The sequence below is a fragment of the Acartia tonsa genome, chromosome 3 (assembly GCF_053477335.1).
Source record: "Acartia tonsa isolate MP-2025a chromosome 3, ASM5347733v1, whole genome shotgun sequence".
Classification (NCBI taxonomy): Eukaryota; Metazoa; Arthropoda; class Copepoda; order Calanoida; family Acartiidae; genus Acartia; species Acartia tonsa.
Genome location: NC_137262.1, coordinates 3,776,817 through 3,801,616, shown reverse-complemented (window position 1 = coordinate 3,801,616; position 24,800 = coordinate 3,776,817). Strand labels below are relative to the sequence as shown.

Here is a 24,800-nt window from a genome sequence, read left to right as displayed (position 1 = left end):
AGTAGCTACGGACCCAGAGGCCTCTAGGGGCACCAGAGAAAAGAGGGAAAGTTGACTCTCAATACATTTTTTTTTTAAAGAAGAGGAAGTAAAGTTTTTTGGGGGAGGGGATATTTTATTTAAAGATATAGGTTAAAATAATAAAGTCCAACCACCAAGTCATAAGTGTTCAATTGCTAGTTCGTAATTCAAATTGTGATAAGAAATAATTTATCTTTTTGTCTGAGAATTTCGAATGCTTGCTTGTTGTACCTCATGAGCGAAATTCAATATGCTAAATATGTAACTTATATACAATTTGGATTTGCATTCTAAATAACAACAAATGCTTTGGTTTTGAGTTGAGTTATTAACAAACGAACTAAAGAGAAATAAAAAAGTATTACTTTAAAGATATTATAGGCTTCGCCCCTAGCCTCTAGTGGCTTTGCTCTAGCAGACAAACAGACGGACAGACAGACATATTATAGATGAATAAAAAAACAAACCTGTCAAATTTGATTTTACCTTCTTATTTTATTAATTTAGGGCTGTAATAATAAATCAGAATGGTTATACAATTAAGTAGTATATTATGTTGGAAATAATGTAAATTAGATGAGTTCAACCACCTTTTGTTAATAACAATGGGCAAAAATCTATAAAATTCGTAAGGCTAGCCCAGTTATTTTTCAGAATAAAACTCCCTGTTTATGTAAATATAAGTTACGTAATTCCTAATTACTTTACTTGGAACTTAGAAGTATGCAAATGAAGTGTTAGGAGTGTAGCCACTCAATAATCTGTTTTGTATGTTTGTCTTTTAAAAAAGTAGTTGAAGTTATGAATTTTTTTTGTTTATTAATTTAACTTTTGAATAATTTAATTTAACACATTTAATATTATAATGATCTATATTGATCTAAAGATGTGAAGCACAATTAAAGGCTTGGTTGTCTGTTTGTTTCCTTCAGAGCTACCTGAGGGAAAAGGGGGTATAAGGTTAGATTAGATTTATTATTCTTGGGTGTACATACATAGAAAAAACAACAACAAAATAATAAATGAATATTATATACATTTATATATACAGTCAAATTTTATTGATATGGTTAATTTATAAAAAAAATTTCTTCCCAAATAGCAGTTTCCTAAAAACTAGGAAGTATGCAGTAATGTGTATTCACACATTGTTTTCATACAGGCCATATAAATAAGACAAAAAAAAAGAAAGAAAAAAATAAGCAATAAATAAAATCATATTGGAGAGGAAAAAATGATAATAGGAAGGATTGATTAGGGCATACAAGTCTCACACCATTATTGCAATAATAGAAATTTAAAAAAAAATTCAACAAATAGATTTTGATTGATTTATCAGATTTCAAACAATATTGAAAAGAAATATAATTCTATCTACATTCTTGACATAATGGGTTGTTACACACTAAAGTTAAGCTTGATAACAAAGATTCTTTTAGATTTAAAAAAAAAATTTCTTGATTGATTGTGGGTTAATAAATCATTATTACAATGGTTATTCCATAATTCTTGGAAATGATACTTAGGAAATCTTTCAATAGATTTAAACTTCGGTTTTTTAACATCCAACATATTAGAGTTTCTAAGATTTCTGGTATGTAATTGATTACGAGACCCAATCTTCAATTAAAGTTTATTCTTGGTCGCGTTTAAGTAATTTTTTTCAATTGCCGATTTCTCTTTAAAGGGTTGAGGAACCTCCTCTTTGAATAGTTATAAACCTTTCTGGGCCTATAAAAAGCTTCACTATAAAAGTAAACCATATCGGTTCAACGGTTATCGAGATCGTAAGTTATAAACAAACAGATACTTTTATGTACATAAATTATTATAAGGGTTTGAATATTATTTATAAAAAAGGTAGTTATCGCCCTTGTTTAGTAAATTAATTATATATTTGTATTGAATAATGTATGTAGATGATATATAAGTTATTAAGTACAGGTTATTTGTTATTACTATACTAATGAAAAGTGAATATAGCTGTCAAAACTTTTTAGATTGTCTCTTTTTATCCTAAAAGTGGTAAAGAATAATAGAGAATTTTCTTACTTATACTATTATAATTATACCAATTTCTAGAATATAACGATTTCTGCAGTCGGTCTGTCTGTCCGCCAGTAAGATGATGTAGAGGACACCCCCCCCCACAAAAAAAAGCATTCTAATGCCAATTATGACATTGTTCTATAAATGTAGTAAGATAAAATAAAACAAGTTATGCTATATTTAGTACTAGCGGCTACGCCCCTAGAGGCCTCTTGGGAGGGTGGTGGTACCTTCCACAAAAATAGTTATAAACCTTCCCGGGACCTATGATAAGCTACCCTGTTAAGGAGAACCCGATAGATTCAGCGGTTAGCGAGATCCTTCGGTACAAACAAACAGACAGATAGACAAACACACATCCTGTTACTTTATTTTAAGGATTTTAGCAAAAAATTTGTAGTATTGCAGAAGAACCCACCTGAACGTATTACAAAGTGTCTCAAAAATCAGCCATGTGACGTAATAAAAAATAAGGGATTATCCATCTCTTTTTTAGGGGTTTTCTTACACACTTCTCCTCTCATCTCCCTCATTTTTATGTCTTTACGTGGTTGAGTTTTGAGAAAAGTTACAATTTTAAATTTAAGTAAACATGCACACACATACACACACACAAATACGCACACAGATACATACTTGGGTAGCTGCATATTTTAAATGGATAAGGAAAAACGAAAAAATTTCTAAGTATTTATTTGCTTTACATATGTAAAAAAAAAGTGCGGTTTAAAGGACATTTTTTTAGTATGACCATTTCTAAAAACGAACCACGAATAATTCCATTTTTTATATTATTGAATGTGTTTCTTAATGCTCTAAAATGGCTGTACTGTTAGGTGAACACTTTACGCTTAAGCTTTTAATTTATCTTGTTCAAAGTGGTGATATTAAAATTTACTAAAGAAAAAAAACATAATCATTATAATCATATATGTTTATGGGTACACAGAAAAATATAAGAAGAAGAGACATTGTTTTAGTTGCAATTTTAATTAAGAATTTAATTATTTGAAAGTTCAGATATATTTAAGTTTAAGTGTATCCTTTTAAGTATTGGAATAAATCGCATATTTTATCGGCATATGCACATATTGCATTTCAATTGTGCCAAAGTTATAAAAAAAATGTACAATCTGAATATTTTGCAGGAAAAACTTCTTTTTTTCATATATTCATATTTATTTAAAGAAAACCTTCTACTTTTCCTCCCATCAATAAGGAGATTAAAAGAGCTTTTACACTGAAAACTTTAAGAATGTTGTTTGATTACTAATCAGACCAAAGCCCCCAGAGGCTAGGGGCGAAACCCATTTTTACTTTTACCATGATTCAATTTTCATGTATTTTCTAGGAAAACTGGTAAGTAATTTAAATAGTTATTTTTATTTGCAATATGAGATAATTATGCATTACTTGCAACCAGTCCCCCGCCATAATATATACTTTTATTCATAATATTCAGCCACTATCTTATTACGTAATATACAGTGCAGTGCAAAATAGTTTAAACTTTAATTGCTAAAAATATTCCTTGCAAAAGACAGATGTACGTTTTTATGATGGAGTAAAACTTTTAGACTTAGAGTAAAGTACATCATTTTTTGTATTTTTGTCATTTATAATACAAAGTAGCTTGATGTCTAGCCGTCTGTCTGTCTGTCTGTCCGTCCGTCCGTCCGTCTGTCCCTTAATATCTCGGTAACAGCTGAACCGATCGGATTCTACTCTTCAGGGTATATACCTATTGGTCCTGTGGTGGTTCTAAGCTATTTTCTTGGGGGGGTTTGGACACCCTTAACCCCCCCAAAAACAAAAAAATCTCTCCCCCCCCATTTTTTCTTTTTTTTTTTAAATTTTGCATTTGATACTGAGGCAGATCCAATTTTTTTTCCTGAAAATCTTGAAATTGATACTGGGGCAGCTCCAATTTTTTATTTCTTTTTTAATAACCTCTTGGGGCAAAGCCGCTAGTATTCTGTAATTCATTGTCTTAATACTTACATGCAGGGGCGTCCAAGCTTTTTTTTTTTTGGGGGGGGGGGAGGGGGGGTAAAATGAAATAAATGTTGGGGGTGCCTACAGCACCCGCAAAAATTCGTTTGGAGGGTGGTAAATCCCCACTTTACCCTCCCCTATATGAAGCTTACCTAAAAATAGAACTTAATTAGTCTAGTAATAATTGATATCTTACAATTTAGAGAAAAGAAACCTTACTTCTTAATATAATAGAATTTCTTCTGTATGCTACTTTATTACATTTTTTTCGTCAGCAAGCCTCAACCACAAAATTCAACATTTCTCTAAAGCAGCTAACAATGGTGTGTTGTTGTTTTGTGTTAATATTTTGAAATGCAATGACATAAAAGATATTGCATCCAAACCAAATATTTAAATACCAGGGGAACTTTTTCTGCATTTAATTTCTTAAATATTAAATTGTTTATAAAAACAAGGATGACAACTTCCATAAATCTTTAATATATCATATGAGAAAGAAATATTAAAAATTATATTGTCTGCTTAACTAGAAAAATCTACTTATCTCATAAAAAAATATATATTTATGTATTTATTAATAAAAAAATCTACCAAGTCAGAAAGGTCCGAAGCGAAATATTGAAGTTTTATAATTGGTAGATTTTTATATATTTATAAAAATACAGTACATTTATAATAAAACTTCCGGGGATCTTAGGGGATAAGACAAAGGACAATAAAGAGAGGGGTGGGTTTCTGGTAAAATCCGTGAAGGTTATGTGCTATAAGTAAAAAAACAGTAGTAGAACGATAAAAATTTATGTTAACCTTTTGAAACTTTTTTTTTGTCTATAGTTCTTTCAAATAAGAAATACACATATTTAGTGAATATTATTGTTCTACTACTATTTTTAAGCCTTAAAACACACACCTTTACAGATTCTACCAGAAACCTACCCCTCTCTTTAAGTTTAACCCCAAGTCTCTCCATCTGAAATTAAAACAAGTTTGTACCAACTAATTATCATTATATGAAATTACAGCTTTAAAGCCAACGAAGGCCAGAACTTGTTTATAAAACTTTAGTCACCCTTATAAATTACAGTCCAATGTCCCCTCCCTCCCTAAAAAAAAATCGGAAAGGATATAATATCAATAATAAACTACAGCTTGACTTTAGGAAAACATTTGATCGCATTTCCACAACACTGCACTTTATTATGACATTGAAAACGCATTTGATGTTTATCTGGTAAGTTTATGAGTTTTAGAAGCGCAGCTACTTTAAATAAATTGGTATGTATGTCGGTTCAACAATTTCTAAATAAACAACAAAACATTCTAACGATTATGTTATAAAATTAAAAGTTCGACTCATTTGACTTTAAACATAAAATACATTTGCTATATTTTAATCGAAGGGCACTGTTTTTTTTGGCTTAAAACATTATTTATTATGTTGTTTTTGCTGTGATACTTATGACAAAATTATCCTTTTTTATGTTTGTGTGTTTTGTTCATCTGTGTATTCAATTCTATTAATGTATGTGTATTTTATAGTTATATAAATCTAAACATAAAATTCATTTTTAAAAAGAAAAAATTATGAACTTTTACAGTTTTATTAACTTGTTTTATAATATTACTCTTCTAATAATCATAAAAAACGTTATGATTTATGTTTTTAATTATGTTGAAAGAAATTTAAGTGATCTTAAAGAATAAGACAATAGTCGATGAATTGATATTGATATCCAATGATAATAAACAGAACTACCCTCTCTGTATAAAGAAGATATTGGGTAGCTTGAATAAACCAATAAAGATCCTTTTTCGTATTCATTCGAATCCGGTGGATAGGAACTGGTTCTCATCCATACGAAAAAACTATGTCTAGCATCGTATTATATCCAGCTTTCTACGAATATAAAAATGTACAATCATAAGATTAAAACCAGTTTTTTTAGCCGGTGCCTTCGGCACCTCGGGGCTAAAAAAACTAGTTTTAATATCATGATTGTACATTCTATATCTGCGGAAAGCCATTTATAATACGATGCGAGAAATAACTACTAAGTACCAAAAGTTTTAAGCAAACCAATGGTAGAGTGTAAGTTACAGGCAAATGTCATCTCCCTCCATGACAGCAAATCAACTCTACAACGCACAAAGTCTGTATATCTTACCTTGTCACGTGATGTCGATATCTCAAGGGAAACTTGACTGCTAGGTACTGATCACCACCTAGATAGATAGTATATAGTTAGTTAGCTAGATATCTACAGGGAAACTTGACTGCTAGGTACTGATCACCACCTAGATAGATAGTATATAGTTAGTTAGCTAGATATCTCAAGGGAAACTTGACTGCTAGGTACTGATCACCACCTAGATAGATAGTATATAGTTAGTTAGCTAGATATCTGAGTGGAAACTTGACTGCTAGGTACTGATCACCACCTAGATAGATAGTATACAGTTAGTTAGCTAGATATCTGAGTGGAAACTTGACTGCTAGGTACTGATCACCACCTAGTTAGATAGTGTATAGTTAGTTAGCTAGATATCTCAAGGGAAACTTGACTGCTAGGTACTGATCACCACCTAGATAGATAGTAGATAGTTAGATAGATAAAAAGATAGACTTTTAAATATCCTAATATAAAAGTAACTGAATGTATGTTTTGTCTGTATGTTCCAAAGGATCTCGATAACTGTTGAACCGATATGATTCTCCTGTGCAATAAAGCTTCTCATTGGGCCTAGAAAGGTGTATAACTATTTTGAGAGAGGGTACCATCACCCCTTGGAGAAATTGTACCTAAAAAAAATTACGCTCCTCCTCAAAAAATATTTTAAACTAAAATTAACTCCCCCCTGCCTAAATTACTCCTAGAGGCCTTTATGGGCATAGCCGATAGTAGATAGATAGTAAGGCCCAAATCGAATAAAAAGCATCTGTATTCATAAATATCAAATTTGTACTTTGCCCAAAGTTAACTTTTGTACTTTTTCCTCCCAAAAAAAAGGGGTAGCTCTAGGATTCTACAACGCAAAATTTAAAGTGTTGTTTGTACACTAAATCTATTCTAAGACGGAGTTTAGTAAGATAGGAGGGTATATCAAGATGTAAGAGGGTGGTTTAGGGGGGGTAAAGTACAAAATGGTAAACGGTGTAAAATAGAGAGGGGTGCTAGCTAAGGGGTGTAGTTGAGGAAAAAGGCATTCTATAATAGGAAGCAAAACTTCCCGTGGTAACTCGAGATGTGGAGATGTATGTGTGTGTGTGTGTGTGTGTGTGTGTGTTTGTGAGTTTGAAATATAAGGGGTAAACTAGAAAATATGATAAAGAGCTGTAAAGAAGAAGGAAAAAGAGTAATGCTTGGGTGTGTTGGAGGGTGTGCTTTTGGGTGTGTTATGCACAAAGAGATAGAGGGGTGTGCTTGGGTGTGAATGGGTGTGCTGCACATAAAGGAAAATTGTACGAGGCAATGTGCATGCACGCATGGGTGTGGAGGGTATTGCAAGAGATAGGTGCAGGGTGCTCTCAGGCGTGGGCTTTTATACAAGTATTATGTAAAAAAGAACAGGGATCCTAAGGGATAAGACATTGGATGATTTCCCAACATAATAGATAAAATTACTACTTCTCATAATGATTTAAAACCAACGAATGTGATAACTTGTGCATAAAACTATGGGGACCAGCATAATTTACAGTCCAATGTCCCCTCCCTCCCCGGTAAACTCACATAACCCTTTCAGATCCTCTCTTACTTGATTAAAGTACAAAGATAGTTGTTGTGTGTGGTAAAGGATCTCTAAAACGGCTTGGCTTTGCTTTTTAGGGATAATTAGAGGGTTTTAGGCAATCTTTTGTAATGATAATCATAATATCACACTTCAATTAAAAAGCAAATACGCTTTTAGAAAAAAAATTCTTAAATAATTTGTATTAGTTACATATTATGTTTTGATGTACTATGTAATTGTACAAAAGAATGAGAAATTTCAAATTATATAAGAAAATAATGTTTGGTATTTTTTAATATTATGGAAGAAATATGTAAAATAATATCCCTATATTGTTTCGTTATGAAACTAATAAACAATTTTTTTTATAAGAGAAGCTACTCTATAAATGGTAAAACAAAATAGTTATAAACCTTCCCTGGACCTATGAGAAGCTACCCTGTTAATAAGAACCCGATCGGAACAGTGGTTAGCGAGATCCTTCGGTACAAACATACAAACACACAGTCAAACAGACAGACATCCTGTTACTTTATTATAAGGATAGTATAAACATTATATTCAATTGAATTAATAATTTTACAAAAAAAATATCATCTTTACTGCATAATACTTTACTGTTCTTACTTAAAAATATTAATATTTATTGCTGCGCTACATATTGACATATTTGATTTTGTGATTATTTTACAAATATTCAGAACTCACATCATAAACTAACTTACATCATAACCTATTAGTTTGATTAAATTAATATTCTACTACTTTTTATTTAAAATAATGAATTTTGTATTTAATTAATTGAAAACCATTAAAATGTAAATTTTGATACATCAATTTTTAATTTGATATAATCATATATGTATATTATATATGTATAAATGTATATTTTTAATCTTGCTTAATTTTCAATTTTTTTGTTTTTAAGGAGAATGAAGGGGGGGGGGGGTTCTACAATAGCCTAAAGCCCGCAAGAGCTTTATAGAAAAGCAGACCTAATTTTACTTAGAGTTATTGCTTTATTTTTGTTTTGTAAAACCTGAATGACAGACGAAGGTATAATAATCAGGGAGTAAGGGAGGGGACAATGGGCAATTAATTCAATTTAAGAGTTTTTGAAGAAAGGCCATGATAACCAGAATAATCCCAAAAAAATGGTGGAAATTGTAAAGTGATTGTTGATTAAATCTAGAAAATCATAAACTAAGAAAAAAGTTCCAAGAAAAAAAGCAATCATTTGAAAATAAGATTACCAGTATTACAGACTGACATAACCATTCTGTAATTAATTACTAGAAATATCTCCCTGGATCTCTTCAGATGACAGGGAAAGAGAAAAGAGATTTGGGGACAAGTGATGTGAACACGGAAAAAAGGGGCAGGCAGGCGTGTAGCTGGATGGGTAAGTATATGACCCGCACGCCTTCCTGCCCCTTTTTATCCTGTTTATTTCCCCCACCTCCATTCTCCATTTCCCTTTCTCATCTACTTTTAAAAAGGAGGTGGGGATGAAGGGAGTGAAATATAGTATGGGAGGGGGGCCGTGTATTTGTATTTGAACTACTCTCTGTCTGCAAAACTATATATATTCAAAACTAACATAGCGAGTAACGGCATTTCTTGCGCAAGTCCCCAAACTCAGTCAGAAACTGCTAAATTCTTGCACATTCCCTTTAAGCCAGTCCCCAAAGTCTGAGACTCCTAAAGATTGAATATTAGATCCATTGTCCCCTCCCTTACTCTCTGTATAATAATATATTTTTTAATATTTAGTTATTAGACTTCTTAATTGTTAAAATTAAAATAACTATATCAACAGTACTTAAGGTCAAAATATTTTCAGGAAAAAATTTTTCTTCTTTTTTTTGGCGTTGTATAATAATAATCCATGAGCTGTCATGTCACCTGGTCTAAGGAAAAGTGGTGGTGTAAAATTGCTACATTCTAAAATGTACATTAACTAACCCACCCTTCTCCCCAACCCTTCCCTATAGGGAGTCATGATAAGTATTACGAAGAGATTTGAATAAATAACATACATCAGAAAAAAAATTATTAAACAATTTTTCAGAACGAAACACCTTTTCTTAGTTTTGTTATGTCAAATACTAATTCAGGGATAGGTCAAAAGAAGATAATTCAATGATAAAAAGGTTGAGAATTAGGAATTATGCTCATTTTATCATTTTGGAAATGTTTCAACTTTGATTTTAAATCAAATCTTTTTTTCTGTTTCCTGTGAAAAGATATCTTTGCCTGGAAGGAACCATTGGAAACTTAGTTACAAGGAAAATATAAGAGGATACACAATACCAGATAGATAGATAGATAGCCAGGATAGGGATGGTGCAATTTTGGGTGGCGGAAGAAGGTGAGGAGGGATAGTGCAGTTTTGGTTAGAAAAAAGGGAAGTTGTTGAATGCAAATGGGCGAGGCAGTTGTCTTGAACTTGACTGCTAGGATATGTAATGCACTCTGACAGCATTGTGTGTGTGTGTGTGTATTTTCTGTGTAATCCAGTATGTGTGTGTGATTTTCTGTGTAATCCAGTGTGTGTTGTGTGTGTGCGATTTTCTGTGTAATCCAGTGTGTGTGTGTGTATATTCTGTGTGATCCAGTATGTGTGTGTGTGATTTTCTGTGTAATTTCATAGTGTGTGTAGGTGCATGTGTGTATATAAAATTGTGCTTATGTAACTGAATTTCAGAAGGGGGAAGGGCGGAAGTTAAGAGGGGGGTAACCACCACCAAAACCTCTTGTTCATTATATACCATGCAGGGGATAGTGGACAATTTACTGCCACGTCTCGTGGTCGTAGCGGTCATGCGTCATATTTGAATGGTGACGCAAATTTCAGATTTCGTTTTTCGCTGATTTTTCTTATGGAGAAAAATAGTAAAACAAATAGCGAAAACTGAGATCTGAAATTTGCGTCACCTTTCCAATATGACGCAAGACGCATTACCGCTACGAACGTGGCATTATTTTGTACACTATCAACTAACCATTCCCCCTTTTTTTATCCTCTCTATTGTTTCTCACTTAACTGCATTTTATGCAGGAATCTTAAGGGATAAGAGGATAATGGAGGATAATTTGATGTACATTCCCAATTACGACTAATATAATTATCCCTTTTGTAGATAAAAAGTTATTGGCTGAAAGATATGGACACTAATTACAAATTTTAAAAAAGTACTCAAAGTCACGAAGCCAACCAATAAACTATCATGTTTATAAAACTTTGGGTACCATTTGTTATTTACAGTCCAATGTCCCCTCCCTCCCTCATTTTATGTAAAAGTTTTAATTATGTTTGTACATTAGCCACGCCCAGGTTAATACAAATAAATTTCATGTGTATGTATGCATTAAAACTATTCATCTTTCATAAGCACTAGCGCCCACGTCCCCAGAGGCCTCTAGGGACAATAAAGGAAATGTTAATGGGTAGGGGAAGTTCACCATCCATTCTCAATTTTAATTTTAAAAAGGAAAAATAAAGATTATGTTTTATTTTTTTTATGGGGGTGGGGGCATTTTTCCCCTGGGGCGATATTTCATGCGAGGGCGCATATACTCTCCCCCAAAATATATTAGGATATGATTATCTATATTACTTTAAATTTGACTGGGATCTTTAGGGATAGGGTAATGGCAATAAATCAATGAACTGGACATCCACAATATCAATAAACCAACTTACCCTTTTATCAGGATTTAATAAAAGTACCCAATCTTTTTAGGCCAACAAAAGTAAGAAAATGTCTAGATATAAAACTTTGGATAGCGATAATGTTAGTAGCTTTCTTATTTTTAAAATAGCTGCACCATTTTAAAGAAACTCTTAATAATTCTTTCCAACTTTTCTATAAAAGATATTGTCTCAACCATGACACTTTGGTTGAGCTTGACTTCCGAATTAGCGGGAAGTTCACGAGATCAGTTGGCGAACATACAAACCCCCAATACCAGGAACCATCAAGTTTCAACAGCAGGTTTGAATATAGATTTATTGATGAAATTATTTCAAAGACCTGAAATTACAATATCAATTAGTTCATAATTCCAGTTATTTATAACCACGTAATCTTATTTGCTTTTTAAAAATCATTTTTCTCTACGGTAAAAAATCTTTGGAAACTTTGGCTTTAAAGGAAAATTATTTGGTTTAATAAATCATTGTTAAATGCAACAATAATGCACCTAAAAATTACTAAAACATATATTAATCATAATTAAGTTTCATGCTTAGCTGGCTAAAGCCTTTTTAAAACTACATATAATCGTCCTATACACCATTCTTCTTAATCAAATTAACAAATTCTACCTGAAGCTCTTATGGTTTCAAATCCCTGATATACTAGGGTCGTTCACACACTATGAGACCAATGATAGGCCCAATTTTGTTCTCCGAAATCTTCACACTCTCATATCTCATTCAAAAGTAAGAACGTGCGCATCAAAATAAACAAACAATCCATGCCGCGCCACATTATGAAAGGAAAGCCATAAAAAGACGACATTTGCGCTTAGTTTTAGATTAATGATAAGGAATTAATTTCGCACTTGATAAACACAAAGCTTCCTCGAAAAGAGGTTGAGACAGATATATAAAATATATTTTCATATGTGCATTAACTTCCACCCACTAACAAATCAATAAATGTTTATATTCAAAATAACAGATCTATAGTATAGATGTATATACAGATAACTATCTTGATTCCTTTTTCAAAGACCTCTTTCGTCTGCTTCTAAATTATTTTCTGTTACTTGAATGGGGTATTCCTGTCCAGTTTTTTGTTTAGGAATGAATATTTCTTACCCGAGGGAATAAATGATGGACCGATAGGTCATCATTTATTCACGAAAATTAAACCACATTTTAGCATAAAAAAATGAGTTTTTTGTTTAAATGAGAATGATATTCCTGTCCAGTTTTTTGTCTCGTGAATAAATGATGACCTATCGGTCCATCATTTATTCCCTCGGGTAAGAAATATTCATTCCTAAACAAAAAACTGGACAGGAATATCATTCTCATTTAAACAAAAAACTCATTTTTTTTATGCTAAAATGTGGTTTAATTTTGGTTTTTAATTTTCATTTATTTCCCGGCTATGATCATTTTTATCCCTGATATCAAGTTTCTTTTAATAATTAATAAAAATTCAAAAATCTTCCAATAAAATGACTACCTCGGGGAAATAAATGGTTACCTCCGGGAAATAAATGAATATTTACATCCACTATTTAAGGGGTTGTTTATATGGGAATGTGTTTTTTTTAAGCGACACCATTGGTTGATTTTTAATGACCCAATAAAAAGGGTGCAAAAGGCGGTTGCGATGGGGAGATACGGTTATTTATCCCTTTCTCCCTCTAGTGTTTTACTCAAATTTTAAAACAAGGATTACATCATCCATAGATGGTGAAACACAACCAAAATCTAACAAAGTGGGGGAAATGTTCAGGTGTCATAAGATAAGAAAAACAAAGAGAGAAATAAATATTTTTTTTCCGACGGACTAAATGATACTTGTTGCTTATTGTTAAATATGTAAGTATCTTGAATAGAAGCCGATATAAACATTTTCTTCCAATAACTTTACCAGGGAAAAGGAAATGTGATTCTGACAAACAATTCTAAGTGAAAATTTCTCCTCAACCCACTTCCCTTTTTTCTCCCGTTCTTACCAACTTCCCTTTCAGTTACACCAAAAAAAAACCAAATTTTACTCCAGCTTTACTCCAACAAAATATTTGATTTTCGGCAATTTCAAATGGAATTAATTGACTGAATATTAGCCCCTGAATGTTACGAGCAATGGAATGACGGACAGTCAAAGTGAATTATACAAATACTAGCAGATACGCCCCTAGAGGCCTCTAGTGGCACTTTCAATGTGTTTTTTTATATTTTATATATGACTATTTTGCGTTTGACGTTTATTTTTCGTTGAACTCTCTTTCTAAAATCGAGAAATTAAAAAAAAAAATTCTCTAGGGAGGGTGGTGGTACCCTCCCCCAAAATAGTTATAAACCTTCCCGGGACATATGAGAATCTACTCTGTTAAGGAGAACCCGATCGGTTAGGCGGTTAGCAAGATCCTTCGTTAAAAACATACAAACACACAAACATCCTGTTACTTTATTATAAGGATAATTAAAGGAAGTAGCATAGCAATAAAAATTAATAATAGCATTTTTTTTTAAAAATAATATGCGATTTCTTCCGACGATTTAATAATCTGTGCAGAAGGCTAGGCACACCATATTTCATCATAGTTAAGAAGTAAAAAGCTTTTATTTCTTTTGTTACCTCTGTTTCATAAGCCTTAGGGAAAAGAATTATATCATAGAATTGTGAGATAACTATTTGGAGAAAATTACTGGTTGTTTTTAAAGTAGTAGGATGTATGTATTTTGGTTAAGAAATAATTATTTTTCTCCATTTAAGGGAAGCTTCACGTAGGGCCCGGGATGGTTCAGGGCAAGGGCGTCCAAGCTTTTTTATTTGGGGGGGGGGGGGGTAAAATTTTGAAAATAAAAATTTTGGGGGTGCTTACGGAACCCCCAAATTCATTTGGAGGTGGGGGTTATCACCCCATTACCCCCCCCCCCCTTGGACGTATATGGTTCAGGGTTATATTTAAAGTCTAATTTTCGGGATTGATTTAGACTATTTTTCTACCACACTTCAATACTTAGTCCTTAGGTACTTGGACGAAGGTTATTCTAATATAATTTGGGGTACAGTTTCATGGTATTATCAGCGGCTCTAGGGCCACCTCAGAGCAAGTAAGGTAGAGGGAAGGGGGGGGATCAACCCTTCAATTTCAATCTTAATTTTATGGAGACCTCCAAAGGAAAAAATAGTTATAAACAAGTTCTGGATATAAGATGTACCTCAAAACATTAAACGACCGCTTTTCAAACCTCTGCAGAAAATAAGTAGAAAGAAAAAACACACATCTCTTATAATTAACAAATTAGCAGATTATAGTATACATACATACATAGTAATAAGTAATTATATTTCATGACCTACTTTGTCTTACCCTAAATATTCCATAAAATATTAATATAGACTTAGTTACATCATTTTATATTATAGTTGACAGCTTCCCACTGATAGTAAAATGAAAAACTATATGTTAGTGTCTAAACTTTTCAACCAATAATTAGAGTTTAGAAGATGTATCTGTGGATCTATCTCAATCGATCAGCGCGGCATGATGCGCATTGTTTTGCCTCCGACGCGCCAATTCTTTTGTTTTCTAACGGAGAATGCGCGTAATCGATGTAATGTGCCTTGGAAAGTGCACTTGAACACCAATAATAATGTGAATATTACCTATGAGCAAGGTGGATAGAATGGAGAGTGAAGATAACCAACATGATAAACTCTCACTAAAATAGATAATAATATATTTATATGTCTATCTATCTATCTATCTATCTATCTACCTATCTATCTATCTATCTATCTATCTATCTATCTATCTATCTATCTATCTATCTATCTATCTATCTATCCATCTATCTATCTATCTATCTATCTATCTATCTATCTATCTATCTATCTATCTATATATCTATCTATCTATCTATCTATCTATCTATCTATCTATCTATCTATCTATCTATCTATCTATCTATCTATCTATCTATCTATCTATCTATCTATCTATCTATCTATCTATCTATCTATCTATCTATCTATCTATCTATCTATCTATCTATCTATCTATCTATCTATCTATCTATCTATCTATCTATCTATCTATCTATCTATCTATCTATCTATCTATCTATCTATCTATCTATCTATCTATCTATCTATCTATCTATCTATCTATCTATCTATCTATCTATCTATCTATCTATCTATCTATCTATCTATCTATCTATCTATCTATCTATCTATCTATCTATCTATCTATCTATCTATCTATCTATCTATCTATCTATCTATCTATCTATCTATCTATACCTGATGGTACACTGTCCAGGCACGCTGGTAAAGAATGTCTCTACCAGGACCAGAGGAAGCAGTCTGTCTGTATGTCTGTCTATCTGTCTGTCTATCTATCTATCTATCTATACCTGATGGTACACTGTCCAGGAACGCTGGTAAAGATTGTCTCTACCAGGACCAAAGGAAGCAGTCTGTCTGTCTATCTATCTATCTATTTATACCTGATGGTACACTGTCCAGGCACGCTGGTAAAGAATATCTCCACCAGGACCAAAGGAAGCAGTCTGTCTGTCTGTCTATCTGTCTGTCTATCTGTCTATCTATCTATACCTGATGGTACACTGTCCAGGCACGCTGGTAAAGATTGTCTCTACCAGGACCAGAGGAAGCAGAAGGAAACAGCATAACAGATTTACCAACAGCAGTTGAATCACAAATCTAAATAAAAAGAATATAAATAATGATAAAAATAGCCTAAAACCATCCCAGACCCATTGTGAAGCTTCCCTAAAATGGAAAACTTAATCGGTTCAGTGGTTGGCAGGATCTTAACGGACAGACAAAAAACCATACTACTTTATAAAATAGGATAGAACATAAACAAGTAATATTGTAATAAATTTCACCGTTTATTGTTTAAGTTTTTAAAATCCATCCCTAATAGTTATAACAAAATTACGCCTTCTGTAAATAGAATAAAATATTGTTCAAAGAATTGACAATGATATTTCAAATTAATAATCAAAATTTAATTAAAGTATCAAAACGATTAAGCCAACAAATAAGAAAGTGTTACTAAAAATTGATTGCCTATTTCTTCCCTAATTTCCGAAGTTGTACAGCAGATAACCCAAATATTGCAAAACCTATTTTATCTACTCCGGTCAAAGGGAAAAGCGATATAATGTGTAAACAATTTATACATTATACATCCAGAATTTTATTTTTCATAATTTTTTTTTTGAAGTTTTAAGTTTTTTTTAGCTTATAGTAAATATTGCGATAGGATGAGGAAACTATGTACACAATCGGAAACTCAAATTCAGCTGACCGCTAAAACAATTATAGAGGGAATAATAAGAATAATAAATAATAGTATAATAACATTATACATAAGTATGTAATCGTAGACATTATCATAATAGTTTTGTTATACAGTTAGGGAGTTGAATCCATTTTTATAGAAGCAGAAATATAATCTATGATTATGGTTTGGACCCTCTAAAACTGTAATCTACCCTTCCACTTTCCCCTCTCTTAGTGAAGATATCTTCACCAAGAGAGGCAAAAGTGGAATCTTAAATTTCAAAAATCGTATCGGCGTTGAAGATATCTTCACCAAGAGAGGGGAAAGTGGAATCTTACATTTCAAAAATCGTATCGGCGTTGAAGATATCTTCACCAAGAGAGGGGAAAGTGGAAAGGTAGATTACAGTTTTAGAGGGTCCAAACCATAATCATAGATTATATTTCTGCTTCTATAAAAAAGTATGTAATCGTAGACATTATCATAATAGTTTTGTTGCGTAATCATTCTACTAATCAGGATAAATAAGTATACAATAGATTTATTATTCTAGATAGCCTTTCAGACACATTACTCCGTCCAACTTTAAAAGGAATTTCTAGCATACAAAGAACTTAGATTAAAACATGATATTAATGAAGAAATATTTAAAGCTGACACATTTAAAGAATGAAAGATAGCTACATTTTTGTACTAAAATGTGTACATTTTAAACCAACAATATGGTCAGATTGTTTTTGTACTGTGTTCCTATTGGTCCAAATAAGTGTAAGAGGATCTAAACATTCTATATTTAAAAATTCTCAGAGCTTGATTCTTAAATCATTTTAGTGGTGAGCCAGATCGGGGTGCGCCGAATTTCAGCAAATTACAGCGCGGCATTTCATAAAATGCTGTGCTCTCATTGGTGGAAAGTTGGCTCACCCCTATCTGGCTTTAATATGATTTAAAGATCCAGCTCAGTATTATTTCCTTCTTATAAGGGATTAATTACTAATAAGAGTTCCAGATAACAGAAATGGATTAAATTTATATCTATTTTTTTGCCATTTAATTCAAGAATATTAGAAAAGCTTATTAATTTATTTTTCTAGGGGTAGATGTGATTTATAGATTACATAGCAGATTTTTTTTTAAAAAGTCAGTATCAAATTTTGTACGTGAAGAAAGTCGCTCAAAAAATCAGCATGTGACGTCATAAAAATGAGGGATTATTCATCTCTTTTTAAGGGATTTCTCTCCTCATCCCTCATTATTATGACGTCAGAATTTTTTTTGGAGCGATTTTCTTCACGTACTCCAATTTGTATCCTATTATATTAAGTTTTTCGCAAAGGTCTTAGGACGATTTAAGGCTATTGTAGCTTTGGTATCAAGTTGGTATGGCTTAAAGCATTTTTTCTGCCCATAACAACCTCTTTGAGTACAGAGCACCAAGATGCTAGGAGTAAAGCCACTAGCTATTAATATTTTATCCTATAACATGAGTGCTTCATTATTAGAACTTAAATCTTATATGAATACCTTGAATTTCCCTAAAACAATAAAGTGCGTCTTTAAAGGGATATAAATTTGAACATACTATCCTCTACTGCAAACAAAACAGGGATGGAATATGCACAAACTATTATATAATATCTACGTACTGTGCAATTTTACATATTAATATTATGTAAATTGGTTATTTATATTAAAGATTACAATAATCCATTTTCATATATAATCATAGTGTGAAAGGACAATGAATTGAAAACATTTTTTTCTCGTACTTATTCGGAACCGATGCTAATCCGGTGGATTGGAACCGGTTCTCATCCATACGAAAAAACGATGTCTAGCATCGTATTATATCTAGTTTTCTACGAATATAAAAATGTTTTTGATGATAAATTGAAATTTTAATTTGAATAAGAAACTACATATAGTATTATTTTATTTGTCAATCCTTATTATAAAGTAACAGAATGTCTGTCTGTTTGTACCAAAGGATCTCGCTAACCGCTAAATCGATATGGATCTCCTTTACAGGGTAGCTCTCCTGAAGTGCCCTTAGAGGCCTCTAGGGGCATAGCAGCTAGTATTATATAACTTCTAACATTTTAAAGTGCCATAATATTGCAAATCAATCTTTAGAACTTTTAGTCAACCCCACAATTTCTAATTATACTAATTAATCATTATAATTAATATTTAATTAATAATATTTCGTATACAAATATTGAAACAGGGGTAAAACTTTTTTCACTGATCAAAATTGTTTTAGGGTCCTTGTGATCGATTGCTTGCTTTCATTGCCTTAAGCATGGACAAAAATACCCACGACATCAGTAAATATAAATGGAATAACTATTATAAAGTGACCACAAAGTCTAAACTAAATTTGAATGCGTATTAGCCGAAAAAATAGTAACTTTAGTTGTCATAGGAAATCAAATATAAAGTCAAATTGATAGATCCTATGTTTCAAAACTCATACCTAATTGTTATATAAATATCCAAGGTCGATTTTTATATTGCAATCTGAGCTTATTAGTTCGGAGAATTATCCTTATACTAAAGAAACAGGATGTCTGTTTGTGTCTGTGTGTTTGTACTGAAGGATCTCGCTAACCTCTGAACCGATCTGGTTCTCCTTAACAGGGTAGCTTCTCATAGGTCCTGGGAAAGTTTATAATTATTTTGGGGGAGCGTACCACCATCCTCCCAAGAGAAATCGCCCCTAGAAAAAAATACCCCCCAAATTTACTTTCTCTTTAAAATCTAAAATAATAAATTGGATTAACAAATTCGACTCTCCCCTCCTCTAGTGCACCTAGAGGCCTCTAGGGGCGTAGCCGCTAGTATAAAAGAAAGGACACACCAGATATATAAAAAAGTTATTCTTTTAATTATATTGGCGGAAAAGTTAGATACAAAAATATATTTCTCCAGATCCCCTTTCCTTGTTTCCGTTGGATGCCCAAATAAGAGCCCAAAGTGTTAATAATTTGTGAGAGAAAATACAGAAGACAAGGATGACAACATCCATAAAAGCAAAGCACAGAAACGGTAGGACAAACGGACATTAACACTTGTATAGTGTCCGAACTGAATAATCAGAATACAAATGTATAATAGTCGAAGCAAAATTGTAAGTAAATTTGTTGAAAAACTGCTGGATACAGAATAATGTTTATGGATATGCTTAGGACTTGATTGTAGAGTTGCTTCGCTTATAATATTGTATTTTTTTGTCCCAGGAATCAATTTACCAAAAATCAGATCAATCGGATAATTATATCACATAAAAACTTGTTGTTTAAAAAGTAAAAAATCAACATATTTAAAATTGACGTACGGACATTTTGGTAATAAATATAGAGTTGCTACGCTTTCTAAATGGTACCTAACTACTACAGGAATCACCATGCAAAGTTTGGAATCGATAGGACAACTCTTACATGCCTAAATTAACAAAAGAAAACTATCCGTTACGGACGGACTTACGGACGTACCGACCCTAATTATAGAAAAACTTCGCTTTTAAAAAAATCAGCAGGGATAAGACAATATACCCCAAATCATTATAAACATAATTACCCTTTCTATAGATTAGAATTATTGATGGAAAAGATTGGGCAATAAATTTGTTCATACCCAATAATGATTTTATAAAAGTACCCAAAATTCTTAAACAATACAAATAAAAACTTTAAGTACCAGTGTAATTTACTTCCTCCCCGAATAAATGTTTCACTTTTTTGTTTAGATAAGTATTGTCTTCACATTAGAGGTGTAGCTACTCATCAACTCCGGAACTTTGGCAGACAAGTATTAAAAAAGTTATATATCGCATCGTATTATATACAGCATTCCGCGGATATAAAATGTACACTTATAAGATTAAAAGCCGTTTTTTAGCCCCGAGATGTCGAAGACACGGGCTAAAAAAACGGGTTTTAATCTTATGATTGTACATTTTTATATTCGTAGAAAACTGGATATAATACGATGTTAGACATAGTTTTATCGCATGGATGAGAACCGGTTCTAATCCACCGGATTTTAACTTTTTCTAAGCCATACGTGAAAATACACTCTTGAGTCTAAAGGTCGACCTTAAGGGATAAGACAATGGATGTTAGGGGAATATCCCTTCTGTAGATATAAAAAAAATTCAAAGAAAACAAAAATTCTAAGAGGATAATACCATCCAATCTAGATTTAATAAGAGTCCCCAAAGTTTCAAAGTCCCCTAACTTTCTGTAAAAATCTTATGTATTGACATTAATAATTGAAAAAGGTATTGTTTACAAATCAAATGAATAAGTTACTATTCAATATGGACATATTTGTTCTTGTTTCTTTATTGCTAAAATTGTGGCAAACTTTTCCCATATATTTTGTTCAATTTCGTATCCATTTTCCCTTAATATTTTCAAAGATACATACTTTATGTTTTATCTTACTATTTACGAGATCTTTCTAAACATAAACACACTTGTATAAAGGAGACAGTAGAAAAGTAGCTTAACGCCATTCCTATGTCTATAATTAATATTGAAATAGTCTAAAACCATCCTGGACAACATACCTTACAATATTCAATAGGATAGGATAATAAATCTTCAAAAATTGCAAAATATTTTTAAATGCTTTGTCTTAAAAAAAGATCAGACTTTCAGACCAAGGGCAGCCTTTATATTATCAATTTTATGGTTTTGATTAAATTTCTAAACACATATGAAATTCTAGGGATCTAAAGGTAAAATACAATGGCTGATAAATTGATGTACATCCCCAATGTTGATACACAAAATTAACCCATCTGAACATTAAAATCAGTGGTTGAGACGTTTGGACTCTCAACTAAATGAATCATACAATCAAAATTTAATCAAAGTCTCCTAATTTATTAAGGAATAAGAAAACGTTGTTATAAAAAATTTAAGACTAGTGTAATAAACAGACTTTCGTAAGCGACGGTGTAATAATAAAATAAGACGCAATATGAAACATATTATTAATATCTAACAAATAATATATATTTGTTCTATAAGCAAGAAGATATTTGTTGAAAGCAGCGCAGCTACGCAGAAAGTTTTGTATTTTTAGGGGGGGATGGGGACATTGGTTTCTAAATTACACTGGTACCCAAAGTTTTATTAACATGCTCTCCCATTCGTTTGTTTAAAAACTTTGGGTACTTTTATTAAAGTTTGTTTAGCTGGCTAATAATTGCATTCTCCAAACTTTTCAAACAGGGATTTTATTTTTCAGAGTGAGTAAATTTGTTTAACAACATTGGGTATGTACATGAATGAATGAAGAATTAAGTCAACTTGAAGTTTATCTTTGTAGCATAAGATTGATAAGAATTTATTGCATTGGAAATCCTAATTATAGAGTAGCTCTGCAAATAATATTAGATTCAATACTCGTATAGTCCTGACAGAGAACAAGGACATACAGACATATCCTAGATATAGAGTAGCTATGCTATACTAATAATATTAGATTCAATACTCGTATAGTCTAAACAGAGAACAAGGACATACAGACATATCCTAGTTATAGAGTAGCTATGCTATACTAATAATATTAGATTCAATACTCGTATAGTCCAGACAGAAAACAAGGACATACAGACATATCCTAGATATAGAGTAGCTATGCTATACTAATAATATTAGATTCAATACTCGTATAGTCTAAACAGAGAACAAGGACATACAGACATATCCTAGTTATAGAGTAGCTATGCTATACTAATAATATTAGATTCAATACTCGTATAGTCCAGACAGAGAACAAGGACATACAGACATATCCTAGTTATAGAGTAGCTATGCTATACTAATAATATTAGATTCAATACTCGTATAGTCTAAACAGAGAACAAGGACATACAGACATATCATAGTTATAGAGTAGCTATGCTATACTAATAATATTAGATTCAATACTCGTATAGTCCAGACAGAGAACAAGGACATACAGACATATCCTAGATATAGAGTAGCTATGCTATACTAATAATATTAGATTCAATACTCGTATAGTCTAAACAGAGAACAAGGACATACAGACATATCCTAGTTATAGAGTAGCTATGCTATACTAATAATATTAGATTCAATACTCGTATAGTCTAAACAGAGAACAAGGACATACAGACATATCCTAGTTATAGAGTAGCTATGCTATACTAATAATATTAGATTCAATACTCGTATAGTCCAGACAGAGAACAAGGACATACAGACATATCCTAGATATAGAGTAGCTATGCTATACTAATAATATTAGATTCAATACTTGTATAGTCCAGACAGAGAACAAGGAAAAATTATAAGTAAACATCAAATAACAGCAGCTAAGAACAAAAAGAGATATTTTGTGTAATATCAGATATTATTTATCAAAAATCCTTTTATAACTTAGTGAAACTCCCCCCCCCCCTCCTTTCAAAAAAGCTGGATATATATATATATCTCAAAGTCCGATAAATGTTAGATGACAAATTTTCTTTGTTACATTTTACTGTACTTTTTTCCCCAAATTTTGTTTATTGTATTAGTTATTTATAGCATCGTATTATAGACAGCTTTCCGCAGATATTAAAACGAAGGTCCGGGCTAAAACATGGTTTAATTCAATTATCTTTATTTTATGAATTGTGGAAAATTTTATGTAATACGATGCTATACATGATTTTTCAGTATGGCTGAGAACCGGATTAATTGGTTTCAAACCCAGGCTGGAAAAATTTTTCATTTGAATCTTTAAAGGTCTATACCATGATTGAAAAAAAAAGAGGTTGGGTATTAATATTCACATGTTTATGTGCGATTCTTCCTTTAATATTTGATCTGATTTTGAGCTCTTCAGATAAATAACATTTAATATCATTTGTCTGTCCTACTGTACATCAGAGATAGGTCCATTGGAGAAAATTGACAACCCCCCAAATGCAAGCAACTGAGCTTTAGGTGAAGAAAGAACAAGCACAAACCTCTAAGAATGTACCGATTCATAATGCACAATGCGCAATTTTAACATACAACCTGTATTCTATAAAGCTTAATCTCCCTCACTATGTTACGGTTGAATATATACAGGGTGCGTCACATAAATCGGGACATTTTTTAAACGGCCATAGCGCAAAAACTACTTGACCAATCAGGACGTTTGACCCCACTATAGAAAGCTTAGGTAATGACCTTTTAGCACAAAAAAATCTTTGGACGAAGATGGACGTGTACACCGAGCTGGACGCGTATATGTTCAACAAGGCAGATTCCAAATGCGCCGGTGGTTAAGTGCGCAAAATCATAAAACTTAGGGTCTGACAGGGAAGGAGTTGGAATCGTGACCCCAAATTTTGTGGGTGTCTTAGGCTCATTGAGACACACATTTTGCCGTGTTTAAATCCATTTTAGCTCAATCCTAGCCGAAATGAGGTCGATTTTTCAAGATTTTGAGCCTTAAGAAATCACAAACAGTAGGGCCCGAAAGGAAAGGAGTTGGAAATTTGACCCAAAATTTTTTGTGTGTCATAAGCTCATCGAGACACGCATTTTGAGTACTTAAAGTCCACTGTAGCTAAATCATACCCAAAAGAGAGCAAAAACATGGATTTTGTCAATTTGGCGGTTACTCATGATCCTAAGGAAATGTGGCCTCCCAGTAGCCCGATCTTAATTCACTGGACTTTGGGCCTAGGGCTACTTTAAAGCATGCACCAATAGACGTGCCCATACCACAAAGACCTCCCTCATTGCCACTATCAAGGAGAACTACGCCAGCTTGGACAGGTACATTTTAACCTGGACCTGCCGGCGGTTGAGGAGGCGGGTAGAGACGGTGATTGAGGCTGGCGGCGATTTTATTGAATAATCTACTAGTCATATACCTATTTTGCTTCACAGTTTTTAAAATTCAATAAAATCTTTAAAATTGACGATTTTATGTTCATTTCTTTAAAAATTACAAAATGTCCCGATTTA

General features: G+C 32.3%; 1 protein-coding gene across 1 annotated transcript in view; it reads right to left on the bottom strand.

The window, feature by feature from the left end:
* Positions 1–24,800, bottom strand: part of LOC145312959 (uncharacterized) — a 134,285-nt gene that overhangs the window by 82,781 nt on the left and 26,704 nt on the right. Inside the window, exons 4-6 of the mRNA XM_080152171.1 lie at positions 16,116–16,223; positions 15,162–15,217; positions 6,234–6,291 (exon numbers count right to left, since the gene is read on the bottom strand). Of these exons, the coding sequence (XP_080008297.1) occupies positions 6,234–6,291; positions 15,162–15,217; positions 16,116–16,223 (222 nt within the window). The remainder of the gene's footprint in view (positions 1–6,233; positions 6,292–15,161; positions 15,218–16,115; positions 16,224–24,800) is intronic.